Source organism: Penaeus monodon, chromosome 4 (assembly GCF_015228065.2).
Source record: "Penaeus monodon isolate SGIC_2016 chromosome 4, NSTDA_Pmon_1, whole genome shotgun sequence".
NCBI classification, from domain to species: Eukaryota; Metazoa; Arthropoda; class Malacostraca; order Decapoda; family Penaeidae; genus Penaeus; species Penaeus monodon.
Genome location: NC_051389.1, coordinates 23051750 through 23071749, shown reverse-complemented (window position 1 = coordinate 23071749; position 20000 = coordinate 23051750). Strand labels below are relative to the sequence as shown.

General features: G+C 34.4%; 2 protein-coding genes across 6 annotated transcripts in view; one reads left to right on the top strand and one right to left on the bottom strand.

Annotated features, from left to right (window-relative positions):
• Positions 1-11473, top strand: part of LOC119570850 (DNA ligase 4-like) — a 17286-nt gene extending 5813 nt beyond the window's left edge. Inside the window, exons 5-19 of one of the 2 annotated variants that reach the window (XM_037918432.1) lie at positions 325-500; positions 880-1088; positions 1396-1553; positions 5109-5197; positions 5526-5632; positions 6166-6292; positions 6478-6601; positions 7389-7573; positions 8036-8173; positions 8677-8817; positions 9267-9384; positions 9619-9890; positions 10255-10356; positions 10534-10637; positions 10866-11473. In XM_037918432.1, the coding sequence (XP_037774360.1) occupies positions 325-500; positions 880-1088; positions 1396-1553; positions 5109-5197; positions 5526-5632; positions 6166-6292; positions 6478-6601; positions 7389-7573; positions 8036-8173; positions 8677-8817; positions 9267-9384; positions 9619-9890; positions 10255-10356; positions 10534-10637; positions 10866-10989 (2174 nt within the window). In that variant the 3' untranslated portion in view covers positions 10990-11473. The remainder of the gene's footprint in view (positions 1-324; positions 501-879; positions 1089-1395; positions 1554-5108; positions 5198-5525; positions 5633-6165; positions 6293-6477; positions 6602-7388; positions 7574-8035; positions 8174-8676; positions 8818-9266; positions 9385-9618; positions 9891-10254; positions 10357-10533; positions 10638-10865) is intronic. The other variant, XM_037918437.1, reaches the window with a different exon arrangement.
• A 1467-nt stretch (positions 11474-12940) lies between these two features.
• The window catches only part of LOC119570820, a 19293-nt gene continuing 12233 nt past the window's right edge, over positions 12941-20000 (bottom strand). Inside the window, exons 5-10 of one of the 4 annotated variants that reach the window (XM_037918423.1) lie at positions 19598-19776; positions 17399-17584; positions 16844-17193; positions 15479-15634; positions 14861-15022; positions 12941-14432 (exon numbers count right to left, since the gene is read on the bottom strand). In XM_037918423.1, coding sequence (XP_037774351.1) covers positions 14867-15022; positions 15479-15634; positions 16844-17193; positions 17399-17584; positions 19598-19776 — 1027 coding nt within the window. In that variant the 3' untranslated portion in view covers positions 12941-14432; positions 14861-14866. Of the gene's footprint in view, positions 14433-14860; positions 15023-15478; positions 15635-16651; positions 17194-17398; positions 17585-19597; positions 19777-20000 lie in introns of all 4 variants that reach the window. The other 3 variants (XM_037918415.1, XM_037918419.1, XM_037918427.1) reach the window with 3 other exon arrangements.

Here is a 20000-nt window from a genome sequence, read left to right as displayed (position 1 = left end):
ATCAATATTATAATTAATATAATGTTATTTACATGATAATAATATACAAAGTAAAAATAAATCTTTCTGAATATCAAGGAAAATTGATTAACAGGTGAGGTAGGAAGGATTAGAATTGATTCCTGGGTGATTAAGAACTTGTGGAGGTATCCATGTGTAAACACAATTAACAAAATCACAGTTGACATAGCTTGCATGTCATGTTGTTCCAGCTTGTTTTTTTTTTTTTTTAACCCAACATGCTAGGAAAGTTCCAGTTTAAATAATTTTCCAGAAGTATAGCATTCCAAGACACCCTCACATTCCTTCCATATATCATTCCAGAGGAAGTTGAAAGATCTCTGCTCATAATGCTAAGGAAAATGACAGCAACAGAGCAAAAGTGGCTTATTCGCGTTCTTCTGAAGGACATGAAACTAGGCATTGGCCAGGGTACAATCTTCAATGCCTGGCACCCTGATGCTAAGGACTACTTTGATGTGAATAACAGCCTGGAAAAAGTGAGTCTGGGATTTTTCATTGGATAGAATAGCTCATTATTTAGTGTTCCTTCTTCAGATTAGCTCACACCTCATTCACCACCAAAGTTTGGGGAGGGAGAAAGTATTGTGATTACTGGTATTTCGTAATATACCAGTTAGATTTAATTTTAGCTAGTTGCAGGATCAACTTTCAAAATAATCCACACAGCAGTCATAAAGCCACTCCTTTATTTGTATGGCTGAGTGGCAGGGAGCAGTTACCAACCATTGCTATCCACAGATCTCCATGCAATATTGGTCAACCTTAAATCTTTATGTAAATTCTGGACACTATGTGAACAGCACCAAAAGTTCTCTATGCTATATTTTTTTTTTCAAAACCAAAAATGATTGACAGGTATGCAAAACTCTGCGAGATCCCACTGTTCGTCTCCATGAGATTGAGGTGTCCCTCTTTTCTGCCTTCCGTCCCATGCTGGCTGAACGCGCAGTGCTGGAGAAAGTGGAGGCACAGATGGACCATAAGACTTACTATGCTGAGACCAAATATGATGGGGAACGGTCCCAGATTCACAAGAATAGAAATTCCTATAAGTACTTCTCACGGTATGTCATAGTTCCTTTTTTTTTTTTTTTTTATTCATTAATTTATTATTTCTTTAAGCTTGCTGATTTGTTTAATCTTCTACTAAACAAGAATGTGATTCATTATTATCAGGATCCCAAATGTCAAGGAAATCTATTTGTGCTTATTGTGTATTTACTCTTACCCATTGTTAACAGGCTCATTATTTGCCAGTTATTGAAGTAATGATAGTTGGATAGATTTAGAATTCTTTGCATACTTTACTTTGGTAATTGAGTTTTTATAAAGAAGAAAAAGAAAGATAGAAAGAATAGCATATTATTTCAGAAATGGCTTTGAATTCACCAACAATTTTGGTGGTGACCCAAACAGTGGCCTTTTTACACCATACCTCCATGGCCAATTCCTCCCCCATGTGAAAGACATCATCCTGGATGGAGAGATGGTGGGATGGAGCAAGAAACATGGTGCTATCGTTAGCAAAGGTAAGAACCTGTAGTGAATGTTCTTTAACCCTTTCACTGATAGGCTTTGAAATCATATGCATCCTCTTCTATATTTTCGGAACAACATATTCAGCAGTTTCAGAGAGAAAGTGATAGAGATGGATATACAGATATAGATATAGATATAGATATAGCTATAGCTATAGATAAATATATATACATATATATATAGATTTAGTTATATAGATGTAGATATATAGATGTAAATATAAATGTAGTTATATAGATGTAGATATATAGATGTGGATATGAATATACATATATACATATAAATATACATATATACATATAACATATACATATGTACATATACATATAGACATATACATATAGACATATACATATAGACATATACATATATACATATATACATACAATTATACATATATATATAATATAATTATATATATAATTTTATATTATATATATATATATATATATATATATATATATATATATATATATATATATATATTATATATTATATATATAATATTATATATATAATATATATATATATTATAATTATATATAATATATATTTTTATATATAATATAATAATATAACTAATAGAAAACAGGTTTTTTGATTTGTTATTCCCTATTTACATAGGCAAGGAACACGTGTGAAAAGAATATAAAACTTCTAGGACACAGACCTTTCTCTCTAGCTGGCAGTTTGGAAATATTATTTTCTAAAAAAAACAGACCAGAACTTTTAGTATATTTAAGTTTATCTTTTTACAGACTGTTATTGTTATACATTTCTAGGCCAGGACACTTTAGCTGGGATAGTTGGAATGGGATGATTTCTGTGGCATCTTGCCTAAGGTTTTGGAAATCAGATAGCGACAAGTAATTTGTCACACTGGTGAATGTTTAGAGCATCCTGAGGGCCAAATGTGGCACTCAGGATGACGAGATGATTTATTAGCCTGTTGAATTATGATTGTCATAAAGGAATATTATATACAATTAGGAAGCTGAAAATTCATAAATAACCTCTATTTTATAATAGTAATAGTTTTATTTTAATAGTTATTGCTGTTCTAAAGAGAAGCAGCAGCCCATAACTAGTTTGTTACCATTAGTATCAATATTTAAATTTGATAATTCAAATAAACTACAAGAACAAGTATGTAAAGGTACATACTAGCAAAACCAATAATTAGTATTACCAAATGCAAATGATACCTTTTATGGAATTAGGAGATAGGAAGCAGATATTGTTTACTTACATATCTGATATCTTGCTTAGTTTGAACTCATTAACCCAATGTCACCAGGAAAATGCTGTGATTATTATTATTTTTTTTTTTGTGAAATGTCTACACAAAGATGACTGTAAGTGGTTAGTCACAAAGGAGTCAGTTAGCAGGCCTTGTGACCTTACCTGATTTCACTTTTCCTTGAATTTGTGGGAATTTTTTTTTTTACTGATACTATCAATATTGATGGTGTTATTTTTATTATTGACATTATAATTACTATAATGGTTAGTGACATTAGTAATGGCAATATAAGATGACATTAAGATATTTTCAAAAATCAAGGAAAAGGGTAAACAGGTGAGACAAGTAGTAGTCATAATTGGCTCATAGGTGACTTAGTACAAGTGGAGCCAGCTGTGTGTTCAAACAATTAATAAGGTAAACTCACAGTGGGCATGACATGTACATACATGCCATGCCCGTTGGTTTTGGATTAACCCCTATAATCGAGATGATTGAGGGGCGAGTGACGTGAACATACCATCATGGAAAAATTTGGCTGATGGCTGGGGTGAATGGAACTTGTCATCATGAGAATTTCGGCTGAAGATAGAGGTGATGTGAATGACTCACCATGAGTGCACAGAGCTATTAGAGGGTGATTAGATTCAGTGGGCTTTTGTATTATTTCTTTTGATAAGTAAGTGTGGAATGTATCATCCATGAGACCTGACTGGAAGAGTGTAGGCAACATGTAGGATGCTGTTTCCATGCACAGGATCCTATCCCTGCCACTGTATCTGGTGATGCAGGTTGTATAATAGGAAATTGAATATTAATAGAAAATTTAAAATAGACACAAAATTATGAAGTACCTAGAGATGATATGAAGTCTCTCTTTAGTTATAAAATGATGATTTGAATTGGTAATTTCAAGATTTATATCAAATGGTAAAAAAGGCAATGATTTAAATTAAATATTTCTTCTGCTCAAAGTAACATGCAATTTAAAAGAAAGATGAAAATAAACACATAATTGCACCTGCTTTATATATTTCTGAGGAAATGAACACTAAAAACTTCCTTTTATAATGCAACAAAAATTTCCACATTCATTAAAAATTAAATCAATGGGATTTTCTTGTAATGAACTGTACTTGTTTCTGAGAAGTAAAATACTAAAGCACTTCCTTTTAAGATACAGCACAAAAAAAATCTATATGCTATTAAAAAAAGGAAATCAAAGAGGTTTACTTATAATATATTATTATATTTTATCCTGAAGTAATGAATTTCAAAAGGAAAATTCACTTATTATTATTATAGTGATTCAATACATTCATTTTGTGTGCATTCATGATTTAAAATAAAAACACCAATTTTGCTGTTTTTTCTATCATCAGCTGGTTTCTTAGTTTTGAATGTACCATAACTTGAAAAAAAAAATCATCCCCTGATGAAGATACCACTGCAGACAATAGTTGCTCTGCTGCTGAAATTACATCACAGTCCAACACATTTGAATGTGACGTCCACCATTCAACAGCTGACATACACTTGGTTACAGAATCACTTTAACTTAATTGCATTTGAGGCACCTTTGGAGTCAGATTTTCGATCTTACCCAGATCATCCAAATCCTCTTTTGATAATTCAGTTTGTAGCTGCTGACATTTCTCTCTGAGATTTCATTCTTGCTACCATTCCTCGTAACTCAAGTTTACACTGTTTGCTTATAGCTGTCCATCCTTTCCCAGACTTTGAAGGAAATCTGTTAAAATGTTTCCACACTGGATCATTCTTCCTACCAGATACATTAGGCCTTGTGGTCAGTGACATCTCCACTTTTGCAGTTAGCTCAGGAATGAGTGGCTGTAACACCCAAACTACTACACAGTAGCATAAGTCTGACCATGTCATAACACGATATAGACAGGATGAGGAGTCAGGACAAAGAGATGATACAATCCTGCCAGTGACTACTGGGCTGCTTGACAGGTTCAAACACTTTGTAACCCAGTGAGAGATAATGCAGTATGCTGTAAAAACACTCCAAAATGTGTTTTAAACTAATGAATAGAATATATAATAGCTTTCCAAATATTTTTATGCTGGTAAATGAAAAAAATAATCTTATTAAAAAAATAATAAAAAGATAAGATTTTAAAATAAAAAACAAAAAACAAAACACCAAGCCTGTTTTCATCATACCAAGGCACAGCAGAGGTATGATTTACATATGTTGCATTTGGATAGACGTATAACTTCTTAATCTGTGTTCATTGTGTGTAAACTGATTTTCCTTATTCTTTTCCTGTTATAGGAGAACATATGGATGTCAAGAATCTAAAAGAGGATGGGGACTTGCAGGTTTGTCTTGTCCTCTTCGACATCATATATCTGAATGGCCAGGTAATGTTATTTGTATTTATTTTTTAGGAATGAAGGTCTTAATTATTTGAAGAATGGATAATTGTAGTTTAGATGTCACTCCTTTAACTAAGATGATACTAGATGGTTTTAATTATTTGAGGATTGCATAACTGTAATTTAGATGTCTAGATGATACTAGATGTTGGGAAAAGTACAAATGAGGGTAAATAAGTTTGTAATGTAAGATGTGTAATTGACAGTGCAATACAGTGTCATGTAATTCTGAAGATGTGACAATCAGAGAATCAGTTAATTATTTTCTACTTTGAACCTATTTACCCTTATTTGCATCTTTTGATGATTGCAGGTGTTGACTAATCTGCCCCTATCAGAGAGACTTGAAAAGTTGAGGACTGTGCTCATTCCACTAGAGGGAAGGATCCAGTTCTCTGCCAAGGTGGAGGTCACGACAAAGTATGTAAGATGTTTATTTCATGGTGAAATTGTTGTTGCTTTTGTTAGGGTTGCTTGAGGAATAAAGTTTTTAATTGTAATTGAATCAAAGAGTCATTGAATTGACTGAAATTCTAAATGATATGAAAAAAAGGCATGAGACTAGAGGTTTGTAATTGCCAGTTGTCATGTCTGGACAGTGGAAGCAGCAGATAAAGAGAAAAGATCAACAAGATTTTAAATAATTGAATAAAGTATTAAGTGAAGGCTCCTCCTGCCTGCAGGAGTGAGCAAATTTCACTCTTACTGTTTTTATATTAAACAAACACCATGAGTCTTTTACATGAACAAATTCATCTTTTCAGTCCAGACTTAAATCCTTTGTTTGCCAGTTATGCATAAGTTTTCATTTATTGATACTTGTCATGATATTTTATTATTGGTATTTCCTCCTCTTTGCTCTCAGGAACAGCAGAATCCATCTTTTATTATAGTAAGACCCAGTGCCTAAATCACAACAGTTCCATGAAACAATAGCTCTCCTTTCCTTATAGGGAAGATGTCATCAGAGTCTTGAATGATGCCATTGACAATCGAGAAGAAGGAATTGTTCTGAAGAACCCAGATTCCATTTACAGCCCTGCTTCCCGGAAAGGAGGTTGGATCAAAGTCAAGCCGGAGGTACAAGTCAGATTAATGTTAAATAATTTGGATCTGAATCAATTGTAGTATTGTTCTTAATCATTATTATATTTGTCATTGACATCATTATCATTATTATTGAAATTATCATCACAATCACAAGTATCAATATTAACATTTTTATCATTACCATTATCACTACCATCATTATTATTTTTTACCAGTATGTGGACTCCTTGGTCTCGGAACTGGACCTACTGATCATTGGAGCATATTATGGCTCAGGAAGGCGCAAAGGGGTCCTCTCTCATTTTCTGCTGGGTGTTGCTGTCCCCAGTAATGAAGTTGGCAAGTGATCTTTCATGTTTAGTGGATTTTTCTCATATTTGCAAATGAAAGGACAGAACATAATTAGTTTGTGGTGAATTTAGTGATGGTAGAGATAATTATGAAAATGAAAATGTCACTTGATGTTGTTTGGAGTGATTGTAAGAAAACTAGTTTGTTCAGTCCAATAAGTAATAGAGTAATGGAGATTACAATAATTTCGTTCCTAAGGAAAACATTTAGTTCATGAACAATGACCAGTCAGATTCTGTTTTACTTTAGTAGAGAAAAAGATAATCAACTATAGAGTTAATTTTAGCTGACTATAAGCAAGGTATTAGTTTCTCAGTGAGAAAGCAAGTATAAACAGGAATTTACTGGCTCCATGATTGTTTTATTTTTCTATAACAAAATAAAAATAATGACAAGTGAGACTGTAGTAAAGGAACAGAAGTATACTTAAAGTATATGAAATGATAATGACTAATCAACAATGAAACATGAATCAAATGGCTAGTTATTATAGGCTCAGAGCAAATCACTTTTTTTGCATTATTCTTTGAGTCAAAGAATGTCAGAGTATATTTCCATTTATGCAGGAGGTCAGTCACTTCATTTGTGTGATTCTTAAATGATTGCTGATCTCTTGCTAAATCACTGGAAGCATGTCCAGCTGAAGCCATTCACTTCATTTAGTTCAATTCTTTTGACATTGCTTCAAGTAATAATCTTCAAATCCTGTATGCCAGACTGAAGCAACTTGCTTCCTCACCCTTTTTTTTTTTTTTTTTTTTCCTTTTCCCCACAGGAGGAAAACCCACAGAATTCCACTCCTTCTGCCGTGTCGGGTCAGGTTACACCTATGCTGAACTTGGTGACCTTGTGGCCAAGTTGTCTCCCCATGCCAGGAAGGGGCAAGCTCCCCCCGGGGTGTTTGTGGCCAGGGAGAAGCCAGATCTGTGGATTAATCCTGCAAAGTCATGCATTGTGCAGGTACTCACTAAGATTGTGAAAAGTTGATCATATGGTAATGAGGCAACATGATAAGATAATAAACTATATAATATAATAATAATATGAGCCAAGATGATAATGAGATAATGATTAAGAGATGTTGAATGGTAAAACACGCTTCCGTGCTGATACTATGGAAGAAAAACCCACAATACAAAAACTAGATTAATTGAAAATGAGACTACAGTTTTGAAATCCACCTGGATTCTATCCTCGGACCTTGAGGATGGAATCCAGGTGGATTTCGAAACTGTAGTCTCATTTTCAATAAATCTAGTTTTTGTAGTGTGGGTTATTCTTCTAATAAGAGATGTCTTCAAGTTTCTTAAATGCCATACTAAGATGACATGTTTAGAGTTTTCTCAAGACTTGCATCTTTTTAATTAGCCTCATATCTTGTAGAACAGTGTATCCTTGAAATTATATTTTTTTGGTATACAGGTTAGAGCTGCTGAGGTAGTAAAAAGTGAAATGTACAAAACTGGAGTGACACTGAGATTCCCTCGTGTGGAGAAGGTTCGTTATGACAAGCCATGGTATGATACACTTACAACAAAAGAATTGGATTCACTTGTAAAGGTAAATCTTAAGAAGTGATCTGTTCACTGAAAAAGCAAAAATGAAACTTCTTTGTTTTATTTTCAATTCTCTTCATTTTCTTTTCCGTTTTATTGAGTTATCCTCATTTCAGTGTGTTTGTCTTCTTATTTCTGTTTTGTATTGTTTCTTTCTTGTTTTTAAGGCCAAGTGATATGATGAGGTTCTTGCAACATGGTAAAAATGAGTATGGTTAGTAAATCAGATTAGAAAAAAAAAAAAGTTATGGTATTTTACATAAAATTATATTTTTATGGAAAATATCAAAACTTTTAGGGTTAGCTGGGTTTCAAGAACCAAAAGATTTTTATACTTGGCCTGAGCTATATGATTTTGTGTAATTCTGTATCTACTCATGCCTTCTTTCCTGTTCTGATTATAGTCTGATAAAAGGTTACTTAAAGTCATGCACAACATAAAGAAAATGATGTGTATCCTTTTTTTTTTTATATTTCCTTTCATTTTCAATCTCTTTTTGTTACCAGGAAGCAAGTGGTAAGCTAGCCACAAAGCACCTTTTGGAAGTAGGTGATGAACCCTCACCCAAGCGTAAAGCATTGCCAAAGGTGGAACAGATATCTCTTCCCATGCACTTCCGTCCAGCTGACTTGTCACGGGTTGTCAAAGTGAGTCCTCTGTCTTCTGTGGACAGTTTTACCTTGAAAAGTAATTAATCCAGTGCCGATGGGAACTTTAAATCACCATGCACCATGCATTCAGCTGCTTGAGTGAAAATTTTTAAACAAATAACTAGAAGCACAAGAAACATAGTTTGGCTGCTGCATTTACAATTGTCTAGTGAATGAGTCTAAAAAGTTATTTTAGCCTGCAGTAATGGCCAAAGAAGTAAACAGCTGTATAGTGTGCACAACTTGGAACAGGCATGACATTTGTGGCATGGGTGTACATGCCATATAGAGAGGATTCCTGTCATGCCATGGCACATATGTACATGCCACCCATCCATCAGCAATAGGTTAAGAATGGAAATTGTTAGTTCTAAATCGTTTCATTGTGAACTAAAATTATGTTTAATTGAGTGCTAGAATGTTGCTGGTTTTACTCAACATTCCAGAAAGATGAATTGTTCAGTGGGCTGGAGATGTGCGTAATGAGTGGGGATGAAGACTCCACCAAACAACAGCTGGAGAAGATGGTGGTAGAGCATGGTGGTTCCTTGACTCAGCACCCAGGTAGTGATATTTAAAACCATTGTATATTTTCACAATGAATGTAGTGTACTAACTAAAATCATAGAACTGGGTTCATAGTGGATTCTTCAATAGACAGGTGAAATCTTGGTTTGATATGTCTTATAGTTTCTGATGAAAAAAAAAAAAAAAAAATTCAGGCTGCTGCTTTTTGAATGATAAGGAGCCAAATACAAGCATCTAGAATTTGTAAAAGTATATTTTCTCTCTTTTCAGGAGGGAACACTTATTGTATCATCACAGACACAAGGTCTGTTCGTGTCAACAATTACATAGCGACCTCCACTTACAATGTTATTCGGCCATCATGGGTCATCACCTGTACTGCCAAGTGTTGCCTGGTGCCATGGGGTCCCTTAGATGCCATACATGTCATGGAAAAAGAAAAAATACGCATGCAGGAGTTGTTTGACAAATTTGGCGACAGCTATTATGAGCCCACAGATGAGAAGACGGTGAAAAGAGTTATGGAGAACATGAAGCAAGAGGTTTGTCATGGATCATAAGAACTTTTCATGATTAGGCACTTGTTCTTCCCATAATAAGAGGGTACTGTGCACTTGTACCCTTCTCCTATGAAACTTCTGTGCTTCCTTCAGTTAGTTTTATGCTTAGTTTATTTTATTAGTTTATTGGTTAGTTACTGTACTTGCACCATCCAAAAAATTTAAACAACCAATTTTATTGTTTTGAATTTTTAGTGAACTTCCATGTCTTGGGCATGTTTTACAAGTTCAAACTTTGCTTGAGTGTGTTGGAAGTATGGGAAGTGCAACTGGAATTATAAAAATTATAATTAAAAGGTATAATGTTTAATTGTAAATTTTTTACATTGACAATTTCTGGTTACAGGACTGTATTCCTCTGACAGTAGAGGAAATGCGTGAATTCGATGAGGCAATGTGCGAGATAGATGAAACCCGTGCATTGTTCCGTCCAGTCACAGCTGTGTTTGTGAGTAATAATTTGAAATATGCATGGTACTCATGATAATACAAACTTGCATTTTATAAAAGTATTTAACACTAACATTGATGGTTGATGTTATTAGTGATGAGTAAATCCTATGTCATTTATGATGTCATCATCTTTACAGTGTTCAGTTTATAATTTTTTCTTCTCTATTCTTAGATTGATGGGGAAGGGCAAGAACTAGCCTCCCTTGCACTTAGGCTGCATGGAGGTTTTGTCGAGAGGAGTTCGTCTGGGGTGACACATATTGTTGTGTCGGACAAGTAAGTTCTGTAAAATTGTACTTTTTATTGTTATTGTTTACATAGGAATAATATACCAGTTGTTTTTCATTAGAATATTGGTTCAATGATGTTAAAAATGCAGTTGATGTAGTATTTATAATTCTAGTTCCATTAGACAGATATACATTAAGAATATCAGAAATAAAAAATTAGGCAATTAGATGTGTATGTAATGAGTGATACATTAGATAATAAATTTCTTGACAGGGAAGGAGGTAACTGCAGCTTACGGCCAAGTGAGTACCAGGGGCAGCATCTAGTTACATCGAAGTGGGTATATGACTGCATCGAAAAATGCAAACTTTTGGAGGAGCGCTATTATATGCCATGAAAAGATACTGTTGTTGTCATTGACTGGCTGAGAAATGTTCCACAGAATGTCCATTTTCTTGTCAAAAATTGAAGGTCATCACTAAGGCATTTGTATTGTAAGACTGAGTTTTATAAAATAAAAATTGTTAGTATATGAAAAGTAGACATCAGCAAAGAGGTTTTTCCACAGTGGTTGTTTGTTACTGATTTACAGTGGCAAGCTGTTAAACTAAATAATTGCATGTGATTTATTCTGCTAAAGGTTTCAAAGAAAAGGGATAATGCATTGAAATTCACCTTCACTGGTACTGATTATTTTAATATCTGATTCTGGTGTTTTTTTTTCTGTTTTATATAAATGAAATATTTTTAGAACATTTTAATATTTTATTACTACTAGCACTAATCAAGATTTTTAAAGTATATCTATCAAAAGAAGTAAATATACACACTTATTTTATGAATCTGTGATTGTTAGACAAATAAACTGTGATATAATTAAATTCAATGAAATTTCATTTATTTATACTCCTCCATATCATTATATTAACCCCTTCCTGACGGATAGTATTCATAGTGGCCCGGGCCCCACTGCCGTGGGCTTATATTGTCGTCCTAGCATGCGCGACCGCACATGCCAAATACCAGCATCCCCTGCCGTTTCTTCGTAATACTACGAGCATATGTTGTATTTTCAGTTATCATTATTTTCTAAAGTCTCTACTTGCCATATTCCCTGATAAATCAAGACTGAAGGATATTTTTTTTGTTATATAAACTCCATAGTTGATCATTATTCGGTCTATAGTCTGAATAAAATAAGCAGTGTGTGGCATCATGGAGTTGAAATCGTTGGTTTGTTGTATTTATTTATTTATTTATTTATTTATTTATTTTATTTTTATTATAATTTTTTTTATATAGTAAAAATGAGTGTTAAAAACGACTTAATCACATTTTCAGTGGCAGAAAAATAATAATTTGCCGTGATTGTAAAAAAAAAAACAAACTCATGGCATGTCCATATATACACCATGGCATTTATGTACATGCCCCCGGCAGATAGTCCAGCTATGCCATGGCATGTACGTACATGCCTCCCGTCGGCAAAGGGTTAATAAGGTAACCCAATAACTGGAACATGTACTTCCTGTAGTCCAAAGTGACTGAAGTACGACATGCACTTTATGGAGTTGTCATTTAGCATGATTTCTGCACATTCACATTTTCACCTAATGAAACACAAAGCATTTTCTGGTACTTTAATATTTTAGAATTTATTACACACTGTGAGCATGGCCATATTTCTTAATTGTATAGTTACGATTTTTTTTCTGCAACAAATATGACAAATGATTTCAACTGAACAGAGAAAGCAAATACCATAGGATTTTCCTGCCACTGTATCTTTGTCATTTCTGACAAGTGAAGAAATGTGAATAAAAATCCGCATGGTAGTATGTGTGAAATAACACACTGATACTACCATCTCTTAAGAAAAGCATTTTGGTAACATTACATTATATTTAAACTAGATACTTCTTACATCCATCACACTTTCCATAAAACACTTTTAAGATTTAAGTTCATATTAGTGTATATTATGAGATCCATCCAGTACATATTAAAAGTTGAACAGAATTCTTTCGGGGGGGGGGGGGGATGTTAATTTCTTTTATGAAGATGTAACTGAAATGTGCCATATACATTCCTTAACAACTGCATTATAATAAAAAAAATATTGTAATACTCATACTGATTGTTAGCCGAGTGTTTGCATAACTTTCACCTTTGATAAGATAAAAGCCACTAAAATTTCTCTTGATCAGACTTAGAGCATCTTTTCTATTTGTGAATTCATATTCAAATTGAGGACTTGAAGGACAATCTCAGAAAAGTGCTTTGCATGTTTAGAGTTTGTTTGTCTTTAAAATTTAGAAGACTAGGAAATGTTATTGAAAAATGAAAACAATATCTTGGTGTATATTTTAATAAAATAGATACATGTACGACAGCGACCCGTTATCATACACAGGGAGATGTTAAGAAACATCCTAACACAATACTTTCATTAATCAGATTTTTTTATCTATTTATTTTTTCAACTCAACTTGGAAAAAAAAGTAAATACTTATGCAAAACAATTTTAAAAGATAATTATTCACCAAATACGACAAACCAGTAAGAATAATCTGACCAACTGTCTAATCAACTAATCCTGTAAAAACATAGATACAGGGAGAGAAAAAAAGCACTAACAGGTATGAAAGGCATTAATACAAGTAAAAAATAAAGATAAATCATTGGCAGATATACTTATATTATTTATATTATATAAAGATGCTTCTCAAGCTTTTCTCGGATATGGTAAACCCAAGTCTAGAATTGTGTGATGATTTCTATAACCAAATTAATGTTTTATTGTATTACAAATTGCAAGATATTTACAGTTAACATATGGGAAATTGAATTCATGTTTTGTGGAAAGGAACACTTGGTAAGCAAAATATATCATGCTTAAAAGTAATATATACATAGAACTACAGAAACAAAGAATAGAAAATATTACCAATTTACAACCAGATAAAGTTGATTTTCTAACTACTGTGAATAACAGAATATCAGCAACAAGAATACCATTCTCAACCTGGTTGGCAATAACAGTCACTTTCGGTAAGTCTAGAGCAACATATCAGGGAGCAAAAAATCAAACTTAAACCTAAAAGTTGGTGTAGATGACTAAAATAATTTGTACTTGTAACACATTCCAAAATCTTTCAAAATAGCCCAAAAAAAAAAAAAGCATACACAAATCTTTTTAATTTTGAAACTTTATAAACAAACTGATAAAGAGTCAGATTTATCAGGGAACACAAAGGATATCACTGAATGGAACAATCACATTCCTTCAGTTTCTATTCAACGTGAATGAGTGTTTACATAATCAGCTTCCAAACTGCATAACATTTGTTTCTTAATGCAAATACTGGAAAGCAGTCTTTCAAGGTCAAGGCAGTTTTAAATACCTGCAGTTTGGACTTTTTATGGCAAAAGTTTGGTTTGGCTAATACTTCATTTGTCTTGGATAAATAATAGTAAAATACAATGTGGGTCATGTATAATCAAATAAATATCACTTGGGTTACACTTATGACACACAAAAAAAATGATGATGATAATGATGATAGTAATAACAACAGTTATAATAATATAATAATAATAATAATAATAATAAATAATATCAATATAATCATAATGATAATGGTAAAAATAACAATAATAACAAAAATAATAATAATCAAAATTGTAATGATAATAACATTAATAGCAAAGAGTAATAATAATAAAAAAAAGAAAATAATGATGCTAACGTCGGTACCAGTAAGTAATAATAAAAAAATTATTAATACTCTTATGAACCCTGCTGTATTTAAACTTATCTTACTTGTACCCACCATTCTCCTGCAAAAAAGATAAGGGGAAAAAACAAAATCAATAAAAAATAATATTAATACATGGGCAACAAACATAATATTCCTAAACATATAATATCAGAATGTAGAGTTCCATTTGAAATAAAGCCAAGTTATAAGTTTTCTTAAATTGTATCATTGAGGGAAACTGGGGATGTAAAAAAGAGGAGCCAGAAAACAGAAAGACAATGTAAAATTAGGAGAGAATATAATAAACACACAAAAAAGAAGAAGACAGAAAGAAAAAAAAAATTATACTTTGTTCAAAAACATAAAACTTGACAAAGAAAACAAGCAAATAAAAGAAAGGAAGAAAGAAGAAGAAGAAAAAAAAAAGGATTAAGTAGCAAGGAAGAAAAGCAAGAAGAACAAAAATATATGTAAAAGAAAAGAATTAACACATTAAATCTTCATTACCTATATCTATAGCTGTTTCTTCCTAAACACAGTAGTTTGTTGCTCAATGGCATTTGTGCCTTGCCTCTTGCTAGCATTGTACAGGGTAGCAATAGGTATGTTGAAGGCTTTGGCTGCAGGCTTGATACCAAGGTGACCATCGTGTACCAAGTTCAGTGCTGTCTGTTTGGGAAAACTTTGATAAGGACACTAGAAAAAGTGCTTGGATTCTACAAAATTTCATCTTATACTGCATAAGCATTTGTGATGTGTTATTTTGTGTTAAATCTGCTTAGTGTCTCAAATGTTTTGTTATTACTACATGGTCACAGATGTTAGAAAATAAATCTAATTCCATAGAAACAGCAGCTTAATGTGGCACCTTATAAAAATGCCTGGTTAAATTTTTCTTCTTTGATAAGTCAATAATTATAATAATGATAGAAAGAAAACATTCACTGTACTTGTGCCAAGACCTAAAAGGCAAGTAGTTCAAGGCAATTTTAAACAGCAATTGGATGCATTAATAATAGAGGATTTTTTTTTCTACGGGGGTAAAACAATGTCAATGGTAATAATCATATTATACAAGGAAACAATTACACAACATAAAAATACCAAACTAAAATTCACACTTACAACAAGATCCTGTTTGGCAAATTTCCGTACCCTTCGAGGTGGCTCTGGTCGTGTGGAGCGTGATGTGGAAGCCTCGAGTGAAGAGCTGGCTGTAGTGTAAATGCGATTTTGTGATTCGCCTTCCGTCAAGCCAAGCAATATCATACCTTCATCATCCTAGAAGAAAATATTTGTTATTTCTGTTTTCCTGAAATTTAAAGACTTGCAATATTAAGAATCACTAAACAAAATATCTGCCACAATAGTGTCAAAAATAATTTTAGGGTCATCCTATTCAGTGAGTCTTGTGTGACAAGTGCTTTTGTTGCTATTGTTATGATAGCTGCATTTCAATTTCTAAGAACTTTAGTTGTTACAGATACACTATCTATTCAAAATTAATAACAGTAAAATATCAATAATACTTATATGAATGTCCATTAACTGAATCAGAATTCACAGAAGCTTACTAGTGCTAACAACATTACTGGGAATTGTGAAGGATCATCTACTGTATAGCCAGAACATGTTGAAACTGTTCATGCTTCTATCTACTGTGCTGCAACTTCCATGCAAGTTGTAATATAATTTTCTAAGTAAGTTACAAAAGGAAAAATAAGACCTTCTTTGTAACCAATCCGAAAAACCTGTGTGTAGGGAGGGTACCAGGGCTGTGGAGTCGGAGTCTGAAGGAATTTGGGATAAAAGGTAGCTTGTAGTTGTTATGAAATCCATTTTTTAATTATTATTATTATTTTTTTAAAATTATTATACCTATGGATTGGAGTTGGAGTTGGTTACACAAGAAATCAAGGAGTCAGAGTTGGGTGTGTTGAGTACCGACACCACAACCCAAGAGGGGACTGCAAATAACTTGCAATCTGGTTCACATTCTTAGGATAGACCAATAGATTTTAGGGTGTACTATATAGCTTTTTAGACTTATGACTCCAAGAATGAAACCAATAGCAAGAAAGAACTTTCAGCTACAATGTGTCCTCTTGGTAAAGAGATCAGATATTGTACACAATGCTGGGATCAGGAAAGAAAGGTAGACTATTCCTCCTTTATACAAACCATTAACTATCACTGTAGAACTATTAAAGAAAATACAATTTGAAGGCTGTCCATATCTCAAACTGCAAGCTAGAGACTGGGTAGATACACTACTAACAGAGGTTGCTTTACTCTTACTATTGCAGCCTGGGAGGTTGCAGCATGCTGAGCAGTTCTTATATCTAACATGGCTGAGGCAGTGAGCTGAGTGGCAGTTATGTCTAACATGGCTGTAGCGTCATGCTGGGAAGCGGCTAAATCTAACATGGCAGAAGAGGTAATTAGGCTGGCCACATTCTCTGCCCCTACATCACCAGTCCTCTGAGTCACCTTGACAGCCTGGGTCAGAGGGTCTTCACTGACAATGCTTACAGCTTGGTTGGGGCTCTGTTCGTCATCATCCCCCTCATGCATTTCCATGGCCTCTTGGTGGATGATAACCTCTTCCTGCATGGGGATGAAGTGGGTCACGTTACTGTCATCCTCCTCTTGCTGTTGAATATCCACATCTTGATCCTCTGAGTCACTTTCGCCTGTGCCTGTTTCCAGTTTGATCTGAACCCTCTTGAGTGGCTGAACATCATCCTGTTGTGATATACTGCTTCGGTGGCTGCTGTCCAGGTCAACGTCCTCACACACCGCCATAAGCTCATAGGTCTGGGCATTTCTTTTCCTTTGTCCTACAAGGTGAATATTGGTAATGATGTGAGCAACTTATTCCAGTTCTTATTAAAAATCACTCAAACAAGTTCCAAATTAAGGGATGCAATCATATTACAGCTACACTGTGACACAATATGCAATTTAAGACCAGAAAATTTGAAGTAAATCTATAATCCTCCCAAAAACCTGTATAAATAAAACAAAAATGAGAGGTTCTCTCACCTGAATGATCCAATCTGTGGTCTTCCTCCTCCACATCAAGGTCATCCTCATCCTCATCCTCCAAATCTGGGTCATAGAAACTGAGGTCCTGCTTTGTGGCTCCAGTGGCTGTCATGTGGTGCTCCTGGTCTAGGCCTGCCCTTGAATCGTCCATCCATGAGTCAGACAGGCCCACTTGACTTAGGCCTGAACAGATGTGGCTGCTTAGTTGTAAGGTCTTTTAACATCTTTTGAACTTCTGAATACAGTGACATAGTTTGGATAATATCAATCTAAAGCTTGGACAAAATTTTTATTACTGAAAGCTGAAATAGGGCTTAATTTAATGGGAAAAGCTTGCTCATTACTTTGGGGGGGGAGAGGGGGGAGAGAGAGAGAGAGAGAGAGAGAGAGAGAGAGAGAGAGAGAGAGAGAAAGAGAGAGAGAGAAAGTGAGAAAGGAGAGAGAGAGAGAGAGAGAGAGAGAGAGAAAGTGAGAGAGAGAGAGAGAAGAGAAAGTGAGAGAGAGAGAGAATGAGAGAGAGTGAGAAGAGAGAGAAAGAGAGAGAGAGAGAGAGAGAAGAGAGAGGAGAGAGAGAGAAGAGAGAGAGAGAGAGAGAGAGAATGAGAGAGAGTGAGAGAGAGAGAAAGAGGAGAGAGAGAGAGAGAGAGAGAGAGAGAGAGGAGAGAGAGAGAGAGAGGAGAGAGGAGAGAGAGAAAGTGAGAGAGAGAGAGAGAGAAAGTGAGAGAGAGAGAGAGAGAAAGAGAGAGAGGAGAGAGAAGATGAGAGCGAGAGAGAGAGAGAGAGAGAGAGAGAGAGAGAGAGAGAGAGAGAGAGAGAGAGAGTGCTAAAATGCAAAAACACTGAAAATAACAGAGCCAATAGGCAACATTTTTTTTCTTTGCTAAACTTCATTTGAGTTTCAATTACCAATTGTCTATGGACAAAATTTTTGGAATCAGTATAAGAATAAATATTTTTTCACATGTACTGAACCTAAATTCAGCTTTTTATAACAAACAGTAAGTATACTACAAGTCACAACATATGTAACCTCAGGTGACAACAATGTTCTCATAAAAATCACAGGTTCAGATTTTTTTTCATGACCCTCTTACTTCTAGTCCAGACCAAGATACAATTTTACTCAACACTGTATCTGAAACAGTTGCCTAACAAATCCAAAAATGTCTTGCAACTGTTGCGGGGCATGATTCCATACTCGCATCCAAACCAAGAGAATTTGTCGAGCTACAGTTCCACAACAAAGTATTTGAAAAGTCACTCAGCAGTTGAGCAACAATCCAAATTTGTTTTTTAACTGTTGCTGAAAATTTCCAGTCATGTGTTTGTGTTTCCCACTGGATATGGGAAACATGATACAAAGATGTGGGCTAAGCGACTCATCATTATCTGGTCACTGGTCAGTTGTCTGCTGGCTTTTGCTGGGTTGTGAAGTTTATGAAATAGTTTCAGTTTGAATATTAAAAATCTACGTACTTTGAAATTTATGTCATCTACATCATACTGAGACGTGGAATCGTGTGTACTGCAGATTAGTCACTACATATTTAATAAAGCATTGATGGGCTGCATGATAGGCTACTATTTTTTATTTTTGATAGCACTGAGCTATGTGAGTCAATACAGCTGCATGATAAACTATTAATAGTTTTCCCTGGCATTATTAAGCTATGCAAGTTATTGTAGCTTTGCGATTTTTCCCTCCTCCCAAGACTGTTGTGTATATTGCTACTTCATGCAGATTGTATTTTTAACAGGTTCAAAAACATAGACAGCAGAAAAGATATTTGGACTGACTGAGGTGATTCCACTCCCAATTTGTGGGACATCAAGTGCAGCTTGGCCTGGATGTTCAACAGTGCTGATGTACAACAATGCTGTTGCACAAAAGTTGCAAAACAATTCAGACACAAAGTGGAGCCAGTGTGTCTTGAGTGTCATGCAACAGTCCTTGGACAAAGTCACTTGTATTTAGCAAAAGTTGCTAAACTGTGTAGCAAAAAATTTGGAATACTGCTTAGTTTTTGAGCAACTATACCAGGACAATACAGATACATTGTTGCACAAGTGTTTTGTTACAATGTACCTTGGTCTGGACTAAGCTTTTGGCTTCATAAAAATGTGAAAGACTTTATGCTCTCCCACACAATAAAGAAATATTAAGGAAGACGGTTAGGGAAACTATTTGTAACATACCTCTAATCTTCAACTGTGCAGCTGCTTTGAGAAGGCCTGGAAGCTCATGTGACTTGACCAGAGTCTCTCCTTTATACATGTAATTGAGAATGCCACGAAGTTCCTGGATTGTGATGTCTCTAAGAACTACCACAGGATTAGCATGAGTTACTGTCTTGAACAGTTCTTCAAAGCTGTCGCTGCAAAGAGTATCACAGTGTTATATTTACATACTGTATGTGTGTGTGTGTGTGTGTGTGTGTGTGTGTGTGTGGGTGTGTTGTGTGTGTGGTGTGTGTTGTGGTGTGGGTGTATGGGTGTGTTGTGTGGGTGTATGGTGTGTGTGCGTGTATGTGTATGTGTTGTATGTATGTGTGGGTGTATGTATGTGTGTGTTGTATGTGTGTGTGGTGTGTTGTGTGTT